We start from the raw sequence: 23,079 nt of genomic DNA, 5'->3' as shown, positions 1-23,079 counted from the left end.
TTGAAATCATTCTTTCATTAATTTCAATTAATGCAATATTTAACCCTATCATCCATCCCTATCAAACACGAAATATGAATATATTTGGAATATCACAACCCAGATTAGTTAGCAACTGCCACAGATTTAATATTCATAACATATGCTACATTCTTTATAGAAATATACCAGCCCATATAAAGCAAATAAAACCCCTTAGCCTTAACATTTACAAACCATCTTTAAATATGTGGTTATTTGAAACCGGCAGGGATGCCGCTGATCAGCTCATCTACTCCTCTTACCGATTTTAATAATATGTAATGAAGTTTTAAATTTTATCATGTGCCTTGTTAAAGCTGTATACCGTAATTTTTATATTGCGCTACTTAAATCCAAACATATATCTTCTTCATTAAATTTAAGTTACTTTTTATATGAAGTTTATTTGTAAATATTGATTTTTTTTTCATAGTACCAAATTATGTTTCATTATAACTCTTTCCCCACACACAGATTTGTCTATGTGGGGAAAATTCACAAGTGTTGTATATATTTTTTATTTATGTACTGTTTACTGAATTTGTGAATAAAACTTTATTTGATTTGATTTTAATTTTATAAGCTGTTTAGCGATTAATATTGAGAATTTTCTTGAATTGAAAAAACAAACCATTACAAATATAAGGTTGGAAAGTACTTCTATTAAATTTTTCATTGATTATGATAAGAAATTAAAATCTGTTGAATAGTGGTTATTTACATCTGAACACTTCTGCATGCGTTATGAGAATTTGTGTATATTCGTCTGAAGCATTTCACGCGTATACACAAATCTACATAAACAAACCACGTACACAGAAGACTTGGGGACTATGGAACAAGAAATTTGAGTTCCTCGTGAAATGCTTCAGATGTGTTTCGTAAACTTCTCAAAACGTTTACCGGAGTGTATCGATCCAAAAGTCTCCATTTAACATGATTTATGTTTTCCATAAAACATTTTTTTAAATATATCTTGTTTGAAGTTGCAATTGTTAAGATGAAATTCGAGTTAGGTTGAAAAAATCTCGTAACAGTTATTTATATTTTATCCATACTTCCCTGTTTAACTCAGTACTTTGGGTGCGAAAAATTTAAGCTTTGTACAGTATTGTTGATTTTAAAAGCTTTGTTCTGCACACGACAATGCAATGCTTGCACAATTAAAAAAGTGTTATTCCACAATAATAGCCAATTGTTGTGTATTTGCAACCTACATAATTATGACGAAATGAATAAAGAGTGATCAAAATCTTCAACAGATGAACAAAACAGCAATCATTCTTGACTGTGACTCATTCTAGTGTACGTTACTCTTCGTTTTACTGTAGAAACATAACCTATTTTTTGGACATTTTATTAATTTATCAAAATTTGGGAATGGAATAGATTTGGGCCAAGCCTGTTGTTCCTTCCTAATCATATTTAGTCTATATGATGTGTGATTCTGTCCACGAATAAATAAATAAATAAACTTCTACATTTGCTAATGCTTAGCAATAAAATCAAGTTCAGTACACTTGAGATGTAATTTTTCAAGTTGACATTTTCCTTTTTGATGATTCTATTATGGTAGACTATTGAACGAAGCCATACAATTTATTATAGCTCAATTATTAATTTTAAAAACTATATTATTACTTATGGCTTATTTTTATAAGGATTCTTATTACTTTTTGACTGAGTAAACTAGTACCCTTCATTATGTTTTTTTTCAGAGACGATTATTATAAAAAAATAATATCGTAGGCTATTATTAAACGATTATTATTATTATATATATTATGTTATCGGTTATCATGCTTTGTATTGTTCAGGCTTCAATTATATTTCCATCTAAAGGTGCTTTATGTTTTTCTCTTGATTCAATTTCTCACATAATTCAACATGCTGGTTGTATTGGTTTTTCAGAGTACTGGAAATATTTTAAACTTCTGTGAAGTTGGACTGAAGATTTCTGGTGTAGCCCCCATAAGTACATCGTCAGCTATAGACTTTCCCAACACGTTGGTAACGTCGGTTACTGTCACAACGACTGAAAGACATACTGTGATTTTCTTCGGAACATCCACGGGTTATTTGAAAAAGGTGGGCTCTAAACTTGACACATTTGGTATTGATTGACAATATTATTGATTTGGTTAAATATTGTAATGCTTGTAAACAATCATTTCCTTATTCGATTATCAATATTAAGTATTAAGTGACGAGCTATCGAGTTATCAATCATCAAGTAATAATAACAACAACATGATGACGAGTACTCGGTCCTCCCGTTGATGGCAAGCATCGCAAACTAACTCGATTTGCACCTAATTTGGATCATTCATTCATCATCAATCATAGTCTTTGTTGATGTGTGATATTGATGTTATCATGATGTTACTCAAGAAAATATTCCTTTTTCGTCACTTCGGTTTTCAATTATCTGGTTGTTTTTTACGCCCTTTATATCAGAAACATTTATTGTGTAGTATGTGTGTTACTGACATTGTATATTTCTTCAACATTATTTGCAGTCAATCTAATATTTCGTTGTTCAGAGTTTGTTGAAATTTAATAGTGAATCATTTATTCCTTCAATTTTGTTATTTAGTGATTTTTTACTAAAAAAATATTACTGATAATCAAACTTGTTACTTCTAATAGTATTGTTTCTCACAGGTTTTAGTCACTACTGCCAATTCAGCTATTGAATATGAAGAAATGTTAATCGATGAAGGGAACAAGGTTTTACCAGACACCGTGATAGCTCCTAATGGCGAGCACTTTTATGCGCTCACAACTGCCAAGGTATACATGTCCAATCATTTTTTGGAGCATACTCCAACTCTGGAGCATAGATAAATATTGAACTTTTTTAAGCTTGTTGCATGGATGTTGTGTAAGTAAGAGCTCTTGTTGTCATTAGATGTTTGACTCTACCACTTGCTCAAAACTTGGTCAACTGTTTAACAAACTTTCGATTATAATCATTCTTTAATTTCCATTCCTACTTGCTCAAATATTAAAAGCAATGTTATAATTCGGAAAAAGGGCTGAAACAGGCACTTTGTTCTAGCGTGTTTCAGACGCTATTTTCCAACCGATAATCATGAAAATGGTATTAAATTGTTCAGAAAGATTAGGACATCTTGGGCCGTACCGCCAAATTTTGATATCACTTATCAATTTTTTTCTATTGAACGTCAAACTTTGCCAAATTTTCTCCAAGTTCATCGAATTTTAAAGTTGTAGAATCGAATTTTATAGTTGGAAAATTGGAATTTGGCGGTACGGCGCGAGATGTCCAAATCTTTCTGAACAATTTGGTACCATTTTCATGATTATCGGTTGGAAATTAGCGTCCGAAACACGCTAGAACGAAGTATCTGCAAAGTACTCTCAATCGAGAAAGCTTCAATTCCGTACTAGCCTTTCGAAAAAGTGTGGTCGAACTCACTAACACAGTCCCAAACTGCTATGATTGTGAGTACACACACTTACACACAACCGGAAAACTGGTTTTCGGTCGTCGAAACAATTGATTGTTTTTGTTCAATGAGATATTACCCGTCTTCTTGTCTGCGCTATTGTGTTTTATGTTATATACTATATTCATATATGCTCTATTATTCTATATGCTTATACAGTAGTTTGACATCCATATTATTATTTATTCCCATTTCATTTCAATATCACATGAAATCTCTACTATATTCTATTTGTACAGCGATTTGGGAGACATGGTTCATTCTTCTCTCATCGAATTCTTTATTATCCACGTTCGGCCATGCATGGCAATTCAAATTCAACCCAAGAACTTTACATGATAACACCCGGGAAAAATTTAGTTTTGGAGAGATCAAGTTTTACACGTTTTTTCTTATACTGTAATTAGAAAACCACCAATCATTCGTAATTCTCGAGAAAAAGTAAGTTATTGGCTAATATGAATGAATAATAGTTTATGCTTCAATGAAAATTTCTGCAATAAAAAAATACTTTTAGTATACTGCAAGATTTCCAAGATAAGCCAATTATCTGTTCACTGTTTATTTTTTCATTTACATTTACTTTCTATGAAGTGGTAATAGGGTACAAGTGTTCATTTGGAAGAAAGGTGAAATGCAAAAACTAATGTATAGTATGTCACTGTACATTGTTATTGTCCAGGAGAGCTAACGTGGGGGGGGAGATTGCGCAGACTGCGTCCTTGTCATTGTAGTGAGGGGGGTTTCCAATAGGGTCAATATTGTAACGACTGACGATATTTTCGTTTGGAATGTTTTTTGAATCGCGCTAATACATTCACAAATACTTTGCTTCTGAATAAAACTATGCTTATATGAATCATAACTTGTTTTGGGTTTAGGCGCCTGCTGGCGCCTGCGCGGTAGATTCTATTAAATTCATAATTGACCAGAAATGAATTCGATTGTTTATAAAATAAGAAAAATAGACAGTTATCAACTGTCCATTGTTCAGTTGTTTACAGGCCGTTGAACATGGTGATCTGCACTTGTTTTGGTGAATCAGGAATTAGGTAATTCCCGTAATATTTGCTACCGTATATTAGTCCAGTCAATATAGACATAAGAAAGGGATGTGCTTGCAATTTATATTGTAGTGCTTGTATTTATATTGTATTTTAAATATATTATTTGGATACATGAGAGAAGTCCAGAACCTATTTCTTCATGCAAAATTTCCTTGTGCTAGATACAGAATGGTACAAAAACCTCGTATTTTTGGTTCATTTTACAGTATTCAGCTATTTCTGCCAAATCCAAGAATTGGACGGAAAAATTTTCTCCTGCCAATTAGTACTGAGTTATGATTTTTCGAAAATGAGTAAAACTTTAAGAAAAAATCAATTCTGATGATTTTTAGTTTTTGATCAGCAATATCTTCCGATTGTTACCATTTAGATGTATGATTCAAAATTCCTCTGGGCGTATTTTTGTGCTCTGCAATCTAAGATCAGGCAAAGCGCTCCTTATCATATAGATTTCCTGGTACACCTGACAACAATGCTCCTTTTATTGTGAAAAACACCTGATTTTCAGCTTCAACCATCATCACCAGCTACATTGCCTTCACATTGATATTTCGCAGAATTATATAAGTTCTTGAGATTATGTTCTATAACAATTACCCGTTAGATGCACTTCATTTCAGTAATAATAAATAATAATAATAATTAAAAAATCTTTATTTCACTTTCTTACATAATTCATCTTTGAAAAGAATACATTTTTTACAGCAATGGCCACACGGCCGTCTGCCAGGAGTTGGCTTTTAAGTAATACAATTTTTCTTTATTTTTTAAATCATACATACATTTTATTTACATTTTATCTGCAAACCTGAAAAAGAAATTACAAAATAATAGATATATATTATAATTAATCAATCATTGTGTTCTTCTTATTTCTAAATTCCTATCTTATCTCTATTTCATGTGTTAAATTCCTCAATGAGTTGCGAGCGATATCTTCATGCAATTCTCACATATTTTATTAATTTCTCCCAGCTCTCACCATTTAACTGCTCTATTACTTGCTGCTCGGTCAATTCACGTTTATCCCAAACCTCCCATCTAATTTCTGATAAAATAGAACATCTTCCTAAGAAATTATATGTGTCCTCCTTCAATCTGTCATTACACATTGAACAAAGTGCTTGGTCTCCGTCTCTATCTATTCTATAATTGAGAGGCCACAAAGCTGCTCTTGACTTCAGTATCATGGCTGTTTCTGCTCTATCAAACTTCGCATTTATATAGTCCCTGCCACCTAAATCCTGTTTTAATTTTGCATAGATGTCATGATACCTTGCCCTTTTTGCCCTCTCGCTACACTTTTCACGAAATTCCTTCATCATGCAGTCCATAAGTAGTTCTTGTTGTGCTTCCTGATTGACAATACTTGTTCGGCTCACGCCTACTTCGCATTGATATTTGTTGCCTAAATTCTTCCATTCCTTGAACCAACCCATATTTTTCTCTATCATGACATCGGCTAAAAAACGAGGCAAACGAGATGTTGGCAACTTCAATACTCTAAGAATGTATTTATAGTGCAATCTAAAACTATGAAAAAACAGAAGATTTTTCCCTGTTTCTAAATACAAAATGTAGTTGGGTGTACATCTAGGTAGGGAAAATAACTTTTTGATAAAAAATTTCTAGCTCTTCAAACATCTTGTAACCCCAGACCTGTCCACTATAACTCACAATCGCTCTAATTGCTGCATTGAATACCTCCCATTTAGCTTTGACTGGAATTGTGTTGTTAGTAATTATACTGCTCCAAACTGTATTCACTCCACACTTAGCTGCTGACACCCTATCTTTTATGTGAGTTCCGAACCTCATGGTGGCCGTGAAGATAACCCCCAGATATTTATATGTTCCTACTATTTCAATTTTCTCTCCACCCCAAAACCATTCTTCATGACTAGCCAATTTCCCACCCTTTCTAAAAACCATTATTTTTGATTTATTCATATTTATTTTGATTCCCCATACCTCACAATACGATTTAAGTTTATTAATCATTCTCTGCAGAGCTTTGGGTGTATCTGACAGCAGCACCAAATCATCGGCATAAAGTAAGCCTCTAATATTTCGATCCCTAATCCATAACCCATCTCCTACATAATCTAATAAATCATTAATGAATAAGGAGAAGAGAATCGGCGATAATAAGCAGCCTTGTCTTAAGCCGCAGTAAGTTTCGAATTCCTGTGTTAGCCCCTTAGTGGTCCACACAGCTGATTGTGTGCATTTATATAATTCCTGTAACATTTTTATTAATTTAAATGGTATTCCTATGTTATATAATTTGAACCATAGTGCCTTTCGGTCAATGACATCGAACGCAGCCCGGAAATCGACATACATACAATACACTTTAATGCCTTTCTTCGCTATTTTTAAAGTAACAATACTGTACAAATTGAAAATGTTGTCTACTGTAGAGTAACCCTTTCTAAAACCGGCCTGACTCTCTGTTATAACATTGTGTTATAACATTCTCTACTAGTGCCACATCTCCTTTTTTATGGATTGGGAAAATTATGGCTTTATCAAAACTAGAAGGTAACTCACCTTTTTCAAAAGCGTGATTGAAAAAGCAGCGCAGCAATGCAAAAAAGCTTCTAGGGGCATATTTGAAAAATTCTCCTGGTATCCCATCTATGCCCGGTGCTTTACCCTCTTTCAATTTTTTTAACACTTCCAATATTTCGGCATCCGTTATTTCGGCATCCAAGAGTTGATTTTCGCAACGGGGCGCTGCATACAAGAACTCATCCGCCGCCCCTTCTAATGACAGTAATCTTTTAAAATGGTTAACCCAATCATCAGATGTTATATCAGCCGAGCATTTAAGTTTACTAGGTTTAATAGTTTTTATCAGTTTCCAAAAATTCAGTTGCGTCTCTTATCTCTCTGAACTTATCACCTAGAGTTTTGAAATAATTCTCCTTTTTCAGTTTACACAGTAATTTATATGCTTTATTTGCACTGAGATACATGCTCCTAGTTTCTTCATTATTACAGGCTCTATATAATTTTAAATTAGCAAAACTTCTATCCCTAGCCTTCCTACAGTCCCAGTCAAACCACATTTGTTTACAAGATTTCCCATTCCCTTTTGTCTGATGCGCCTGTTTCCCTGCTGCTTCATAAATCATTTTTAAAATATCTGTCCACTTTCGCTCAATATCCTCTTCCCAAGTATTGAATTTGAATTGAATTTTTTATTGTTTCCGAAAAAAATACAATGTAGCATACAAATGTAAAAAACACATGTACACAAACTTAAAAAATAAAATAATAGAAACCACGCACACATGAGCCTAAAAGGTTTGTTCGTGAGTCGTGAGTTGAATTATAAATTAAATATTGAAATGAAAGAAAGGAGTTCTGAATTTTTAGCCGACTATAAACAAAATAAAACATCTTATAATAGAAAGTAATTATTAAAAGCAGAATTACAGTTTAAAAGACATATTGAAATTATGTGATTGTCTATAGAGAAAAAAAATGAAACAATAATAAACAGGGCACTCATACCATCACATACACACAGGAGGGGCACAAGCACTCACACATACACACACAAACACAGCACACTCACACAACACACACACCAACACGCACATAGCACATAGTACAGTACTATGAATGCAAGGATGAGCACTATCATAAGTACAACGATCTGAGGAGACTGGAGCAATCGTCATCGTTTAAAGTGGCTAACCACGATTGGATTGCTCTCTTATAAACTTGAATGGAGCAGTTGCCAGGTCGACTGATGCTAGGAGGCGCATTACGAATTAATAAATGTATTAAATATGTTACATTCCTGTCACATGCAACCCGAGAATTACGTTCAAGCCCTGACTGATGTAGTAGAGAGCCTCTTGTAGGGTAAGGATGAGAAGTGGAATTATTGAAATAAATTTTATTTTTGAAAGCAAAGGAAAGTGCGGATTTAATAAAAAGTTTTTTTATAGTGAGAACATTGAAAAGGAGAAAAAGACGATTAGAAGAGTATGTTCTAGCCAGGCCCAACCCGGCCTTAATTATGGCTTTTTGACTTATTGCAAGTTCTTTAATCAAAGTATCAAATGCACCTCCCCAGGCAATAATTCCGTAAGACAAAATTGATTGCACATACGCGTGATAAACTGTTCTCATTTCATTAATATTGAGAATTCCCTGTAGTTTTGAGAATACATACATAAGTTTACGGAGTTTTTTCTTGAGGTAGAATATATGAGGAGACCATGTCAGACTATTATCTATTATTATACCAAGGTATTTAAATTCGTTTACTGACTCAATGATTTGACAATTACAATTCACATTCCACGCTTCGCCGCACGTATGTAATTTTAGACAGAGATTTGCCGTAGGGGCTATGGTTTTGTGGAGAAAAATTGGAAGAATTTTTGTTTTATTTGTGTTCATGCTCAAAATATTAGTATCGAACCATTTTTTAAGTTTAATGATGTCATGGGAGGCCGCCCGGTAAACGTCTTCCCAGCTGTCAGCTTCAAAATATACAGCTGTATCATCAGCGAATAGGAGCATATTTCCTGTAATGTTACATTTGGTGATATCGTTGATATATAGAAGAAATAAAATCGGGCCCAAGGTACTTCCCTGTACCACTCCATACTCAATATCACGAATATCACTATTCACACCCCCAGTGTCACTGGACCTGTTATTGTCACTGATTGCATAATCAAGAGAGCCAGTTGTATTGGAAGAGCGGTAAACATCAGGGATGTTCACCACCTGCCTGCGACCCGTCAAATAATTCTCGATCCAACTGTAGGAAATTCCCGAGATAGGCCTACCCATGGATTTTAATTTGTCTAATAAAATTCTACGATCAATTGAATCAAAGGCTTTCGCCAAATCAACGAATAACAAAAAAGAATATATTTATTTTTATTTATTCCTACCCTCAAGTAATCACTTAATTGATAGAAACAATTAGCGGAGTTGCAGTCATCTCTGAAGCCAAACTGACAGTCAGTAAGTAAATTAATAGTTTTTAAATATTGAGTGAGCTGTTTTTTGAATCATTTTTCTATTACTTTAGAGAGTACACTTAATAAAGATATTGGCCGATAATTGTTCACGTCTCCCTTCTGCCCCGATTTATACAAAGGTATAACTTTTGCCAGTTTGAAAGCATCGGGGAAAATACCAGTTGCAAAGCTACGATTGATGATATGTCACAATGGAACAATAATAAAATCAATATAGGTTTTAATCAAATGGGCAGGAATATTGTCACAGCCAGGAGCAGAGCGCCCTCGAAGCTCGAGCACACACTGCCTCACCTCCTGCTCAGATACCCCCCTCAAAATGAATCGCGAGTCGCAGACAGGTTGCGTCGGAGCCCCCACCACCTCACCATTCTCTCTTATCTCAGCGGCCAGTCTCGCTCCAACATTTGAGAAAACATATTAAACTCATTTGCTGCATCAAGAGTTGATCTGGTATTACTGTTATGATTATCATTATTATTTTGAGTATTATTATTGTTATTATTATTATTGTTAGACCTAATAAAATGATGTAGAGGGAATGATGCGTTCCTGGCACTTGACCCAGCTATCTCGTTGATAGTCCTCCAAAACATTTTAGGGTTGTTGGTAGATTCTATTATTCTTCGCTTGAAGTATTCTTTCTTAGTTTGTTTCAACAGCTTACTCAACAACCTGCGATATTCGTTGTATTGATTAATAAGATTGCGATTGAAAGGCTGACGTTTTATTAATCTACTGAGTTTATTTCTTTTAGAAATTGATTTAATAAGCCCGTTTGTAATCCACGGTTTCAGTTTTTTCAATCTATTATTATTATTTTAATTATTCCTATTATTTTTATTACTATTATTATCATTATTACTACTATTTCTATTATTATTATTGTTGTTGTTGCTACTACCTCCGTAAGAAGAGCAGCTCAGCTGCAATCCTGTTATAATCTCATTGAATTTACCAGCACAAAAATTGGGATCCTGACATGATGTAATTTCATTCCACGACTGCTCAGCTATTAGTCTGGAAAATTTTGCGTAATTAATTTTATTGCGTGAGAGGCTTTGAGCATGAACATTTTGTGTTCATGTTTATAGTAATTCCAACTGCATAATGGTCGGTAATATCAATTTTTAACACTGCTGGTAATAAAGAATTAGAATCTGGATGTTTTACAAATATGTGATCTATGCATGAAGAAGACATAGAAGTTTCCCTAGTTGGCTTATCTATACAACAGATAAAGCCCGCTTCATAAAGAACGTCAAGATACCTGCTGCTAAGAGTATTTGTTTGTTCGTTGAGAATATCACAATTCATATCACCGATAACCACTTGGACTTTATTGTTATCATTATTTTGACAGTAACGAACCTCCAATCCGTCGATAAAACTGGCCAAGTCAGTACCATGGCAACGATAAACGCAAAGTAGATTGTAGTTTCGATTATCCTTATCACATTCCAAGTTTAAGCAACGCAGGTCGCCAATATCTACTTCCTGGCAGGCGGACGGCAGGCTAGAATCTACGTAAATAACAATTCCATCGTTTTGATTAAATTGACTTGAAGTAGTATATGCAACATACCCATCTATCTGGTTCACACAGTCATCCTCATTCATCCAAGTTTCAGTCAACACAATAATATTGAATTTAAAATCTAATCCATTCAAAGATACCAAAAAATCATCAAAGTTCTTATTGTAGCTTCTTATATTCATATGTATCACACTCAAACCATTCATCCCATTCACACGAAGGAAATCACCATACACACAACAATCATCAAACACACTACAACTCACATGCCTAAAATCATTCAAATCATCTAAAACATTCATAGCTCATTTAATTCGCTCGAGCCGTTAATAAGTGGAATTAAATTTTAACTGCAGGAAAATTTAGTACTTCATACATTCATAATTAATTCATTCATTATACATTCATTCATTATTCATTCATTCATCGTCACTCATAAATCAGTTTACACATTCGGCTATTCTTGAAAATCAGCTGAGATGAAATTATTTTTACTTAACACCTGAATGATTATTAATCCATGTTGGAAAATTGTAACTTAAATTATCATCATATAATTAAAATTAAATATTTTTATAATAATTAAGTAATTTGAATTTAGTTATATGTAATAAAAATCGATGATGAAATCAAAGAGGAAAGTATTTAGAAGAATCTCTTTAGAACTCTTTTAGAGTTATAATAACTAATTATAATTGCAAAAAATGTTGAATGAGTTTTTAACTAATTTATAAATGCAAAAAAATTGAACTTGAGCTTAGGCTTTATCCACTTCAATTTAAAAGTCAAGTATACTAATTAAAGAGTGTATGATTTGCGTGTCAGTATTGATTAAAAATTCTTGAATAAGATATTCAGCTTTTGTGGAATACTTAATATAGAGGTTGTAAAATTGATAAAAAATTCCGAACTAGAGATAGTAAAACCTGAACCATAAATTACATATTAAATAACTTATTCGAAAATAAAGACAAATACTGCAAATAAATAATATCACATAAAACACGATATGAAAAAAGTAGATGATAAATAAATTTTCAAGTTCGTGATTTGAAAGAAAATAAAATTCAAAAGCACTCATTGTTAATGTCTCTTGTATAACATGATTAGTATTAAGTAAGTTTTTTGCAAAGTAGATAAAATAGTTCTTGGAAAGAATCAATTATCTCTTGTTGATTAAACATATTAGTAGCTCAAAAATTAAGAAAAGTTTCTCGATTTCATTACTGGTATAAAATTGTTATGTTCGTTTCAAGTAGTCTACTTCACCATCACCATTCTTTATCCAAGTCAGCTGGATCGAAGATCGCTCTGATGGGACCGTCACTGGTTTTCCGAATAAAGAGCTTTCCCTCACGATCCATGCATATGCTAGTTTTTTCTCCTTAACGTAGCCTTTAGCTTTGCCAAGCAATATTTTATTGTGAACCGTGAGGTGCTCATTGATATAAACTCTGCCATCCCCAAAAGAACCGTTAAGAAGATTTGCCCGAATAACCTTCATTTCACGCGCCGCCCTCAACCAGATAGACCTACGTTTTCTAGAGATGAACTTCACAACAATTGAGGGGTGGGAAGCATCTTTCCTCTTGGGAATTCTATGTGCTATAGAAATGTCTGAATGATCATAAGGCACTTTTAGAATACCTGCGAGTTTTTCAACGATGAAATAAACATCCTCCGCCTGGGTCCTAGGTACTCCCGAAATTTCTAAATTAGTATTCCTCGTATATTGTTGCATTTCGCGTATTTGATTTTTTAAATCGGTATTCTCGGCTTTCAGAAATTTATAGTCTTCTTTAAGTGAAGCACAGTCTTTTTTTACAGAGTTAATTTCGTTGCGAAAATTATTGAAATCCGATCTAAGTTCTCCGATTTGAGTTTCGATTGATTCAAATCTCGTATCAATTTTAAGACTAAGGTCTGTTATTGATTTAGCCAGCGCGCTAATACCAGAGTCATTATTTGTGACCGATACTTTAACAGAAGACATAGAGTCCTTGCACTCACCGCACTTCCAAGACTGTATTCTGGCACCCATTTTACGAAGATTTTCTCCATTCCCAATTTGGCAGCACTCAGAATGGAAAAGATTCTTGCACGCTGAGCACTCAATTACGTTTTTTGGGTCCGCAGATTCCAATTTGCACTTGAAACACAGTTTATTCATTTTGCAGTTATATTCAGTAACGTGGAACGACACGAACGAAAGTTGTTTACAGAGCCAGAGCTACCGATAACCTTCCTCTCTGATAGTCGAATCGCAACTGAAAATCTGAAAGTAAAATCTCTACATCTTATTTCTAAACTATTTTTATAATTTTCATCATTTTGTTTCACCCATTTTAATTTTGGTACTGACTTAAGCGTCCGCAAAGACTGACTCTCTTCTACCTTCAAATCAAGTTGTACAATAATAGGCATATGATCGGAAAAAATATGGTTACCAACACTAAATTCGCGCACAAGCCCTAATATATTCAATGACATTAAACAAAGATCAATAACGGAAGATCCCATAGCTCCAACAAAAGTATATTCTCCCATACAGTCACCTCTCAGTCTTCCATTTATCACCGTCAAACCAAACGTATCACACATATTCAAAATCATTCGCCCTCTTGTATTTACAACTTTATCTTTCGAGCTTCTAACTGCTTTGATTTCCCAATCACTTTCTAAAACCTCCTCGTGGATAACCTGTCCCTCCCCAATCCTCCCATTAAAATCCCCTATTAGCATCAACTCCTTGTCTCCATCACAAGTTTCTAAAAATTCCCACATATATGCATAATTATTTTCCCACAAAGCGCTACTAATGAAATAACATGGCACTATATACAAACAATTTTCTCCTTCATATTTTAAACTAATAACCTGCATTTCTCCCAATTTAACGAAATTACAAATACCCTGCATATAATTTTTAAACCCTATCAGCATACCCCCACTCGCCCTACCATAATTACTTTCTCTTCTAGCAGGCATCCAATGAAGCTTATAGTTTAAAAAGTAATTTTCATATTTACAAAAATCTTTTTCCTCCACAAATGTCTCAATCAAACAAAATATATCAGAACTCTCAATAAATGAAATAAACTCTGGGACACAGCATTTACCTCGCAAACCTGCAACATTAAGCGCTACTATTTTACAGTCTCTTTTAATTTCTATCGCCTGACAGACGACGTTTTCCTATTTATCATTTTTATTTTCCTTCACAGCATCCTCCAGAATCTTGGTAAAATCGTAATTGAACATCTGTTTCAATTTTTCGGCACCGTCCATTTGACCGCAGCGGAGTTGCATATTGTCAGTGAGGGTGAACCACATGCCCTCCACCTCCAGGCGATCCACAACGAGCGCCATTCTCTTGTCTCCAACGACGCGGGAAATCTCCTTCTTCAAACGGGCCAGTTTTCCTCGCTTCCTTCTGGTCTCGAAGCTAAAGTCTCGATGCACTATATAGCCAGTATCTCTTAGCTTTTTTACATTTCTGAACACACAGTCCACATCTTCATCTCGAGGAATGTGCGCTATAACGGGAGCATTGCTTCGATTTTGTCCTAATGTATGTGCTCTATTGACAACAATTTCTTTTTCACATTTGAGCACGTTCTTACAGAACCCTGCTACTACTTTTCTACAATCTTCACTAGCATTGTACTTGAGTCCTTTAAATATAACGTTATTCCTCCTAGCCCGATCTTCAAGACTGGTGACTCTTTCATTCACTTGGCTGATTTCCTTTTTCAGATGGTGAACCTCCTTTTTGAGACTAATATTTTCCTCGACCAATCGTTGCATCTCCATGGTTAGACTTTCCAAATCTTCTTTTTTTGCTAAGATGTGAAGTTTTTCATCGAGTAGCTTTCCCATAATGTCTGCCATGTTTCCGAGAATATCTTGGTTGTCAGTACCGGTATTTGAAGTTGTACGCTTCGCTGCGCTCTGCGAGGTTTCTGGTGAAGAATGCGAACGCTCACGTTTTTCTTTTCGAACCGGAGTAAAAAACTTGTCCATGCTTTTATTGGTTTTATCCGCCATTATGTACTGTAAATATTTACTATCCACTACTAAGTCACACGTAATACGAGTTAGAATAGTCTAATTCGGAAGCTTATTAAAACGGGGAAATTGTTCTATTAAGATGGAATTATCGTAGTGAGAAAGATAGCTCAGCTTTTTGACAATGTCCTGTCCTATTGCCCTATTTAACGAGTGATAAGCCGCCGGCTGTTGAATTGATAGTCTTTTACACAAGCTATAGATATTGGTGTAGTATATATAATAGTGCTCCTACAGACAGACCGCTGCTATGGATATGTCAATTTTCTATGAGTTTTGTATCAGAGCTTCCTGCCAACAAAGTCAATTGTTCCACTTCACTAAGTTGGTATAACTGCAGAGCGCCAGATTCAAAATATCCAACACTGACGCACTTGGGGATGATAAGACAGTATTTACACACTAATACAAGCACACCAATCAAGCGATAGCACAAATTTCGTCTTGTAGCTTGTTCGAATCACATTCGTAAAGCAGAGTCCTAGCCAGACGAGAACTTTCTTTTCCTTAGAAAATGTTGTACTCACGTGAGATCGCCTTAAATGAAACACTCAACTCACAAACGACACCTATACATCCAATAAGACGAAACACTTTTACGCAACAGCACGAATATATTTAATAAATTGCTAAAATTCACAGAGCCAACAATTTCTGTAACCTTCAACAGCAAGTCAGGCTTGCCAACCCCACTTCATTTCAGTATTTCCTAGTCGAGAGACGTGCATAAGGACCCCTGAAGGATCAAAATTTCAAACACTCATAACTCAGATTCCATCGTACTACACTTCTCTCGGCTAGTCAAGGCGGTCCAAAATCATGCATCATGAGTCAAATTCGGTCGAAAAATTGCAAATTTATTGTTTAGTGTACTTTAGCCCATATTCCAATACACAAAAAATTGCCAAAAATGGAGTCTGAGCTTTGTGTCAAAAGTTATAAGTGTTTGAAATTTTGATCCTTCAGCAGGGGTCTTTATGCACGTCTCTCAACTAGGAAATACTGAAATGAAGTGCATCTAACGGGTAATTCTTAAAGAACATAATCTCAAGAACTTATATAATTCTGCGAAATATCAATGTGAAGACAATGTAGCTGGTTATGATGGTTGAAGCTGAAAATTGGGTGTTTTCCACAATTGAAATTGAAATTATCTCTATTCTTCTTCTTAGAAAAGTACAAACAATATACAAAATGCATATGCAAAACTTGAAGAAGGTTCCTCACATGGACAAAGCCTGTGTGCTAGGAACGAGTTATCTACAATTCCATATACAATTATGTTCTCTACATACAATTCTCTACATATACAATTATGATAGGTATAGCAATGATACAATACAATTGAAAAACAAAACAATTTCAACCAATAATAAGCACTAAACCATAACATATTACCAAAACAAAAGAAACAGAGCAATAATAATGATTAATTACAAGATGTATTACTTACATACGTAAAATGATAATTAATGGTATAAGGATACTACAAGAAATCAATCCTAAAAGAGACATCCCAAACACATTCAAAATTCCTCAACACACCGTACACATTGAATTTCGTATAAATTCATTTGAACTTCCCTATTTATATGTTCTATTTCAATTTTTATTCATATCTATATAAATTTTTAATATTATAGTATACTTGCGATCTTATCACACCACTCGACCACCATGGATCAGAATAAATTGATACTACATAATTCTCCATTTCCTCACGATTCACACTAGTAAAGTAAATTCGTATGGCTTTTGTTGGTGGGGAGTCCCTTGCGGGAAGGTCCCACCGCCTGAATATATAATTTGAGCCGTCAATGGACCTTACGACTGTCATACTTTAGCCAGGACCGACAGTTTAACGTGCCCATCCGATAACACGGGAGTGTTATCACTGACACTCACTGGAGTGTTATCATGATTCACACTAAGTATCCATTTGTTGACTATTTGCTTGAGATGGCTTATTTTATTATTTTCGGGATTTTTTATTAATTGGTAGCTTAGGGAAAATCATATTGATTTTATAATGCGAGGATGTAGTTGTAAATATTTCAAGCAGTCTAGGAGTGATGATACCTGTGTTCAGAGAAGTTCTTGTTTGGTAATTGTGGCGGTTATTAGTGAATAAAGAAAACTTGCGCTTAAAAATATACCAAATCAGGGTTTTGACATAGATTTGAGTAATGTTGAGAACTTGAAATTGGTTAAATAGTGCGTCTGTGGGATATTGTTGAGGCTGACGAATTGCAGTTTTCATGATAATTCTTTGCATGACTGATAAAGGGGAAAGTAAAGTCTTATATGCACTACCCCGAGCAATAATTCCGTACAGCAATGTTGATTGGATATATGCGTGATAGACCGTTCGATACACGGAGCATTGTTGTCATGTGTACCTGGAAATCTATATGATATAGAGCGCTCTATCTGATCTCAGATTGTAGAGCAATATGCCCAGAGGAATTTTGAATCATACATCTAAATGGTAAAAATCGGAAATCGAAAATTGATCAAAAACTAAAAGTCATCAGAATTGATTTTTTCTTAAAGTTTTACTCATTTTCGAAAAATTATAACTCAGTACTTATTGGCAGGAGAAAAGAGTTGGAGTTGAGACACGGTAGAGAGCAGACGTGTTTACGGTGCACTCCGTTATCGGAGAGATAGTGGCGTTGAATAATACTGTTACTCTCGCAAATAGTTTTCAAGCTAGGTTATGTTCAAAGTTATAATTTATATTATACTTAGTGAATAGTAATTCTGTTTTATGAGTGACAAAACAAAAAAAAAACGCTCGCGTGAATCACCGGGAACAACACAAAGTGCCAGTAAACGAGGACAAAATATGGCGGACAAGCAAGTAGGCAATATGACCGTGGAACAGTTGATGGAAATGTTTGGTGCGTTATTGGATAGTAAATTAGCTTCAGTGGCATCGAAGGAAGATGTTCAAGTGTTGAGTACTAAAGTTGAGACGTTGGAAAACAAAAGCAAGGCGTTGAATAGTGAAGTAAAGAGACTGACTCAAAAATTAAATGAACTGGAGGGGAGATCGCGTAGGAACAATCTGATATTCAGAGGTTTTCAAAACATACAAAAGGAAAATTGTTTGGGGCAGGTCAAATCTTTTTGCAAGGAGATACTGGGAATTACTCACGAGATACAAATAAACCGTGCACATTTGCTAGGCCGTTCGAGCTCAGTGATTATTGCTCACCTGCCAAGAGACGAAGACATAGCAGAAATATTCAAGAATGTGAAGAAACTTAATAATACCGGATACGTCGTGCAACGAGACTTTACAAGTTTAACCCGTATGAAAAGGAGTAAGCTGCTGTCTTTGAAAAGGGAAGTGGAGAGTGTGACCGGTAGGAAAGACGTTTGGATGGGTCATGATTTTCTAATGAGTAATGAACTGAACCTCAAATTGTTTTGGTGTGAAGAGGAAAGGCTGGTGACGAGTGCAGGAGAGAATGGGACAGAAGCATTGAAGCGACTACTACGCTACGATTTTGGAGCCAAAGTGGAAGAAATTGCAAAGAGAGGAAATCGGCGTCGCGACGACCAGCCTCAGGAGGACGCAGCACAACATTAGGGAGGGCTGCCGTCAGTGGAAGAGAACTTGGATAATGAAGCGGTCAAGGTAATAAATATTGTCTACATTAATGTTAATGGGTTGAAAGCAAAAGTCAAGGACAGTAATTTTTTAAGTTTTATGAATGAGCAAGATATTTTTATTTTAGCAGAGACATTTGTGACAGAAATAGAAGTAGATTATTTAAGTAATTTTTTTAAAAATTTTGAAATGAGATGGGTGTATGCAGTCAGGACTTCACGGTTCGGTAGGGCGAGTGGAGGTATGCTATGGGCAATAAATAAAAGTTCTGAAGTGTCTAGTTACATTAGTTTTAGTAAGATTAATAGAGTAGATGTGATTAGATTAGAATTAACCGATAAAGAGAGCGTTAATATTTTGCCGATTTATCTCAATTGTAATGACTGGACGAATGAGTTTAATACTTTAAGTGATTCAATTTATGGGAGTGAAATACCCAACTTAATTCTTATAGGGGATTCAAATGTTAGGATAGGCGAGAAACAAGAATTATCTGATGAGATATTTTTTAACGAAGAATCGTCTTCGCTAGTCAATCTGTCCTTAAACAGAAAATCAAAAGATAAGATATCAAATAGTAGAGGACAAAAATTTCTCGAACTATGTGATGACTTTGAATTAATTGTTTGAAATGGGCGAGTAAAGGGTGATACAGATGGCAATTACACATTTATAGGAAGTATGGGAGCATCGGTGATTGATTTGGTTGCAATTTCTAAAAATGGCATAACATTTTTGAATGGGTTCATTGTTGTTCCACAGATTTTTTCTGATCATTTGCCAGTGCAACTCCAGTTGAAGAAAATTGGCGCGGCTCAGGACAGGGTTAAGGCATACAGTCGTCTGCCACCGAAATTAATTTGGAGTAAAAGTGATGAAAAATATAAAGATAGAGTTATCTGCAACATTCAGCAATTGAATATTAGAGGAAGAAGTTTAGATAATGTCGATACAGAACAATTAGTTTTTGAATTAACCGATTGCATTAAGAAATCTTCAAATAAAACCTTACAGATAGGACAGCAGAAAGTAAAGTTCAAGCAAGAGTGGTTTGATGGGGATTGTGCTAGACTGCGTGATAAGATATTTGCATTATTGAAAATATTCAGAAGGAATAATTCTGATTATATCAGAGAAATGTTATTGACAGAAAAGAAAAAGTATAAGGAACTTTGTATAGCTAAGCAAAAAAATTATCGTGCTGTTTTGTATAGTAGATTGGAGACTGTAAAAGATACAAAATCGTTTTGGGAGGCGGTGAATAAATTGAAAAGACGTGACTGTCGACTCGTTAACAAAATTGGAATTTCAGATTGGTTCAATCATTTTTCAGAGTTACTGAAATCACCCTTGAGTTCAGAGACATTTTCTTTTGCTGAACCATACATAGAAAATGAGCAATTAGACAAAGACTTGACACTAGAAGAGCTTAAAATTGTATTAAAAAAAAGGCTAAAAATAACAAAGCGGCGGGTAGGGATAGTATACCATATGAATTTTATAAGAATGCACCAGACCAGCTGCTGAATGAAATTGAGTTTGCAATGAGTTATTTTCAAGAGGAGATGTTCCATCGAGTTTTAGGCATTCCATAATTTATCCATTGCTCAAAAAAGGTGATATAAATTTGGCTTCCAATTACAGAGGTATTTCGTTTATTGATGCGATTACTAAGATTTTTACTGGCCTTCTGCTTCTCAGACTGGAGTGTTGGGTGGAAAATAATGGGATTCTGAAGGAAAACCAAGCAGGATTTCGCAAGGGTTACTCGACAGTGGATAATCTATTCAGTCTCATCTCATTGGCTGAGTTGAAGTGCGCAAAAAAGGGGGCAAGTTGTATGCTTTCTTCGTCGATTTCCGTGCTGCATTCGATACAATTCACAGGGGGGCGTTGTTATACAAGCTTTCTACTATGGGATTGTCAACTAAGGTTCTCGCAATTATTAAAAGCTTGTATAGAGATACAGCGTCGAGTGTGTGGTATAAAGATGGTATAACGGAGTCGTTTTGTACAGGTACTGGTGTCAGACAAGGTTGTTTATTAAGTCCATTATTGTTTGCACTTTTTTTAAATGATCTAGAGGATGAATTGAGAGGGGGTTCTTGTTTGGTAGGGTTTAAAGTAAGCTTATTAATGTACACAGACGATATTGTTATATTGGCAGATTCCCCAAAAGAATTGCAAGGCATGATTGTTAGGTTGGGAAAATATTGCAAGATGTGGAGTCTTTGCGTGAATTTAGAAAAGTCAAAGATAATGATTTTTAGGAAGGGCGGAAGAATGAGGAAGGATGAAAAATGGATTTTCAGAGGTGAAGCTATTGAGGTTGTAAATAGATATAAGTATTTAGGTATGATACTTACTCCAAATTTGAGTTTTACAAATCATATGAGTGAAAAATTGAAGTGTGCAAAGATGGGATTGAATGCAGCATGGAAGCATATGGTCAGTGAGGCGAGTGTGCCTTTGTCGTCAAAGTGGATATTGTTTAGAGCGGTTGCTAGGGCAGTTATGTGCTATGGAGCGCAAGTATGGGGATATAGAAGGTTTGATGAAGAGGAGAAGCTTAAGCGACTCTTTATAAAGCGATTGTTTGGATTGCCCTCGAATACACCTAACTATCTTCTTCTCTTGGAAACTAGGGAGTTGCCTTTATATGAATTCACCCTCAACTTGCAGGTAGCTTACATTCTTAAAGTACTATCATATAGAAATGGGAGATATCCGAAAAAGTTGGCTTTCCAGATAATTAATCAACGATTGTCTTGGTATAAATCTTGGAATGAGATAGCCGGAGATTTGGGAATTGAGATTAATTTGGGTGTTCAAAGTGTTCCTAACTGGAAAAAAGAATTGAAAAAGTTGACAGAGGGAGTGAGATTAAAGAATCTGGAAAACTTGCAGGCTAAGGCGAGAGATGCAGAATATCATCTGATATACAAAAGTCTGAACCATAGCCTGGGAAAGGATAGCTATCTTGGAAGCGACCTGAAATTTACGGAGGTTCGATGGATTATGAAGGCGAGAGGAGAATTAATTGACTTGAACTACAGACCTTGGATGCCGGAAAGAAATTGGTGCTGTTCGCTATGCAATAAAAAAGAGCAGGAGGATATCTATCATTTTATAGCAAGATGTCCAGTGTTGGGAGAATGGAGAAGGAAGTGATTGGGAGAGGCATTTTTGCAAATGGATGAGTTCAAGGACTTTATGAATGGCAAAAATTGGAAGAACTTAGCATTATATTGTAGGGACGCATGGAAATATCGATGGTTTTTAGTAGATAATTTCAATAATTGATCATTCGCATTGTGCTTTGTTTTGAGCTTTTCTCTAAATTTAATATTAATCATAGTTTTAGTCTCATAATATGTTTCTTTTATTAAATTCTGATGAAATTTTGTTTAAACTGTATAACTTTAAATACTACTATAGTCACTAATGTATGATTGAAATATATGCATAACTAAATAATTATGAAACTCCATCTTCAGCTGACGGCTTAGAAGCCAAGCTTACGATTTAATTTATATTTGGAAAGTGTGTATTGTTTTGTTTATGTCAATAAAGCATTATTCTATTCTATTCTACTTATTGGCGATAGAGAGTTCCGGATGATCTCATTTTATTCAGAATTCTATAATCTGAAAAAAGGCGGGAGAAAATTTCTCTGTCCGATTCTTGGATTTGGCAGAAATAGCTGAATAATTTAAATTGAATAAAAAATACGAGGTTTTTGTGCCACCCTGTATTTAGCACAATGAAATTTTGCATGAAGACATTGGTTCTAGACTTCTTTCATGTATCCAAATAATATATTAAAGATCAGAACTACAATATAAATTGCAAGCACCAATGTATATAGTGACTGGACTATATTCTCAGTAGATATGCTTTTTTGGTTCATGTAAAGGATTGTATCCAGAAGATGCAATCAGGGCAGAAACGTTTCCTTTGATTTCTGTTGATCGTAACTTGGTTGAAAACCAAGTTACGATCAACAGAAATCACAACTTTTTCTACCAAGTTCAGGGGCAGCTTCATAAATATAATTTAAACTTATACTCAGATATAAATATACTTCATATATCTCTTTATTCACATTTTCAAGTTGAATTATTATTTCCGCTATATGATCAGGAAAATATAAATTTCCAGTTTTCATTAGATCAAGAAACTTAGATCTAATAACATGTAGGAAAAGAGGCCTTCTGCTTGGAGATTATCTACTCAGTTGACCTAACATAACTATTTCCAAAAATGAATCGATGAATGG

General features: G+C 34.7%; 1 protein-coding gene across 2 annotated transcripts in view; it reads left to right on the top strand.

The window, feature by feature from the left end:
• Nucleotides 1–23,079, top strand: part of LOC111053334 (plexin-B-like) — a 170,810-nt gene that overhangs the window by 9,657 nt on the left and 138,074 nt on the right. For both annotated transcript variants that reach the window (XM_039441246.1, XM_039441245.1), the window contains exons 3-4: nucleotides 1,933–2,109; nucleotides 2,686–2,814. In XM_039441246.1, the coding sequence (XP_039297180.1) occupies nucleotides 1,933–2,109; nucleotides 2,686–2,814 (306 nt within the window). The remainder of the gene's footprint in view (nucleotides 1–1,932; nucleotides 2,110–2,685; nucleotides 2,815–23,079) is intronic.

The sequence above is a fragment of the Nilaparvata lugens genome, chromosome X, assembly GCF_014356525.2.
Source record: "Nilaparvata lugens isolate BPH chromosome X, ASM1435652v1, whole genome shotgun sequence".
Classification (NCBI taxonomy): Eukaryota; Metazoa; Arthropoda; class Insecta; order Hemiptera; family Delphacidae; genus Nilaparvata; species Nilaparvata lugens.
The sequence above is the reverse complement of the archived record's forward strand: the minus strand, read 5'-3'. Positions and strand labels throughout refer to the sequence as shown.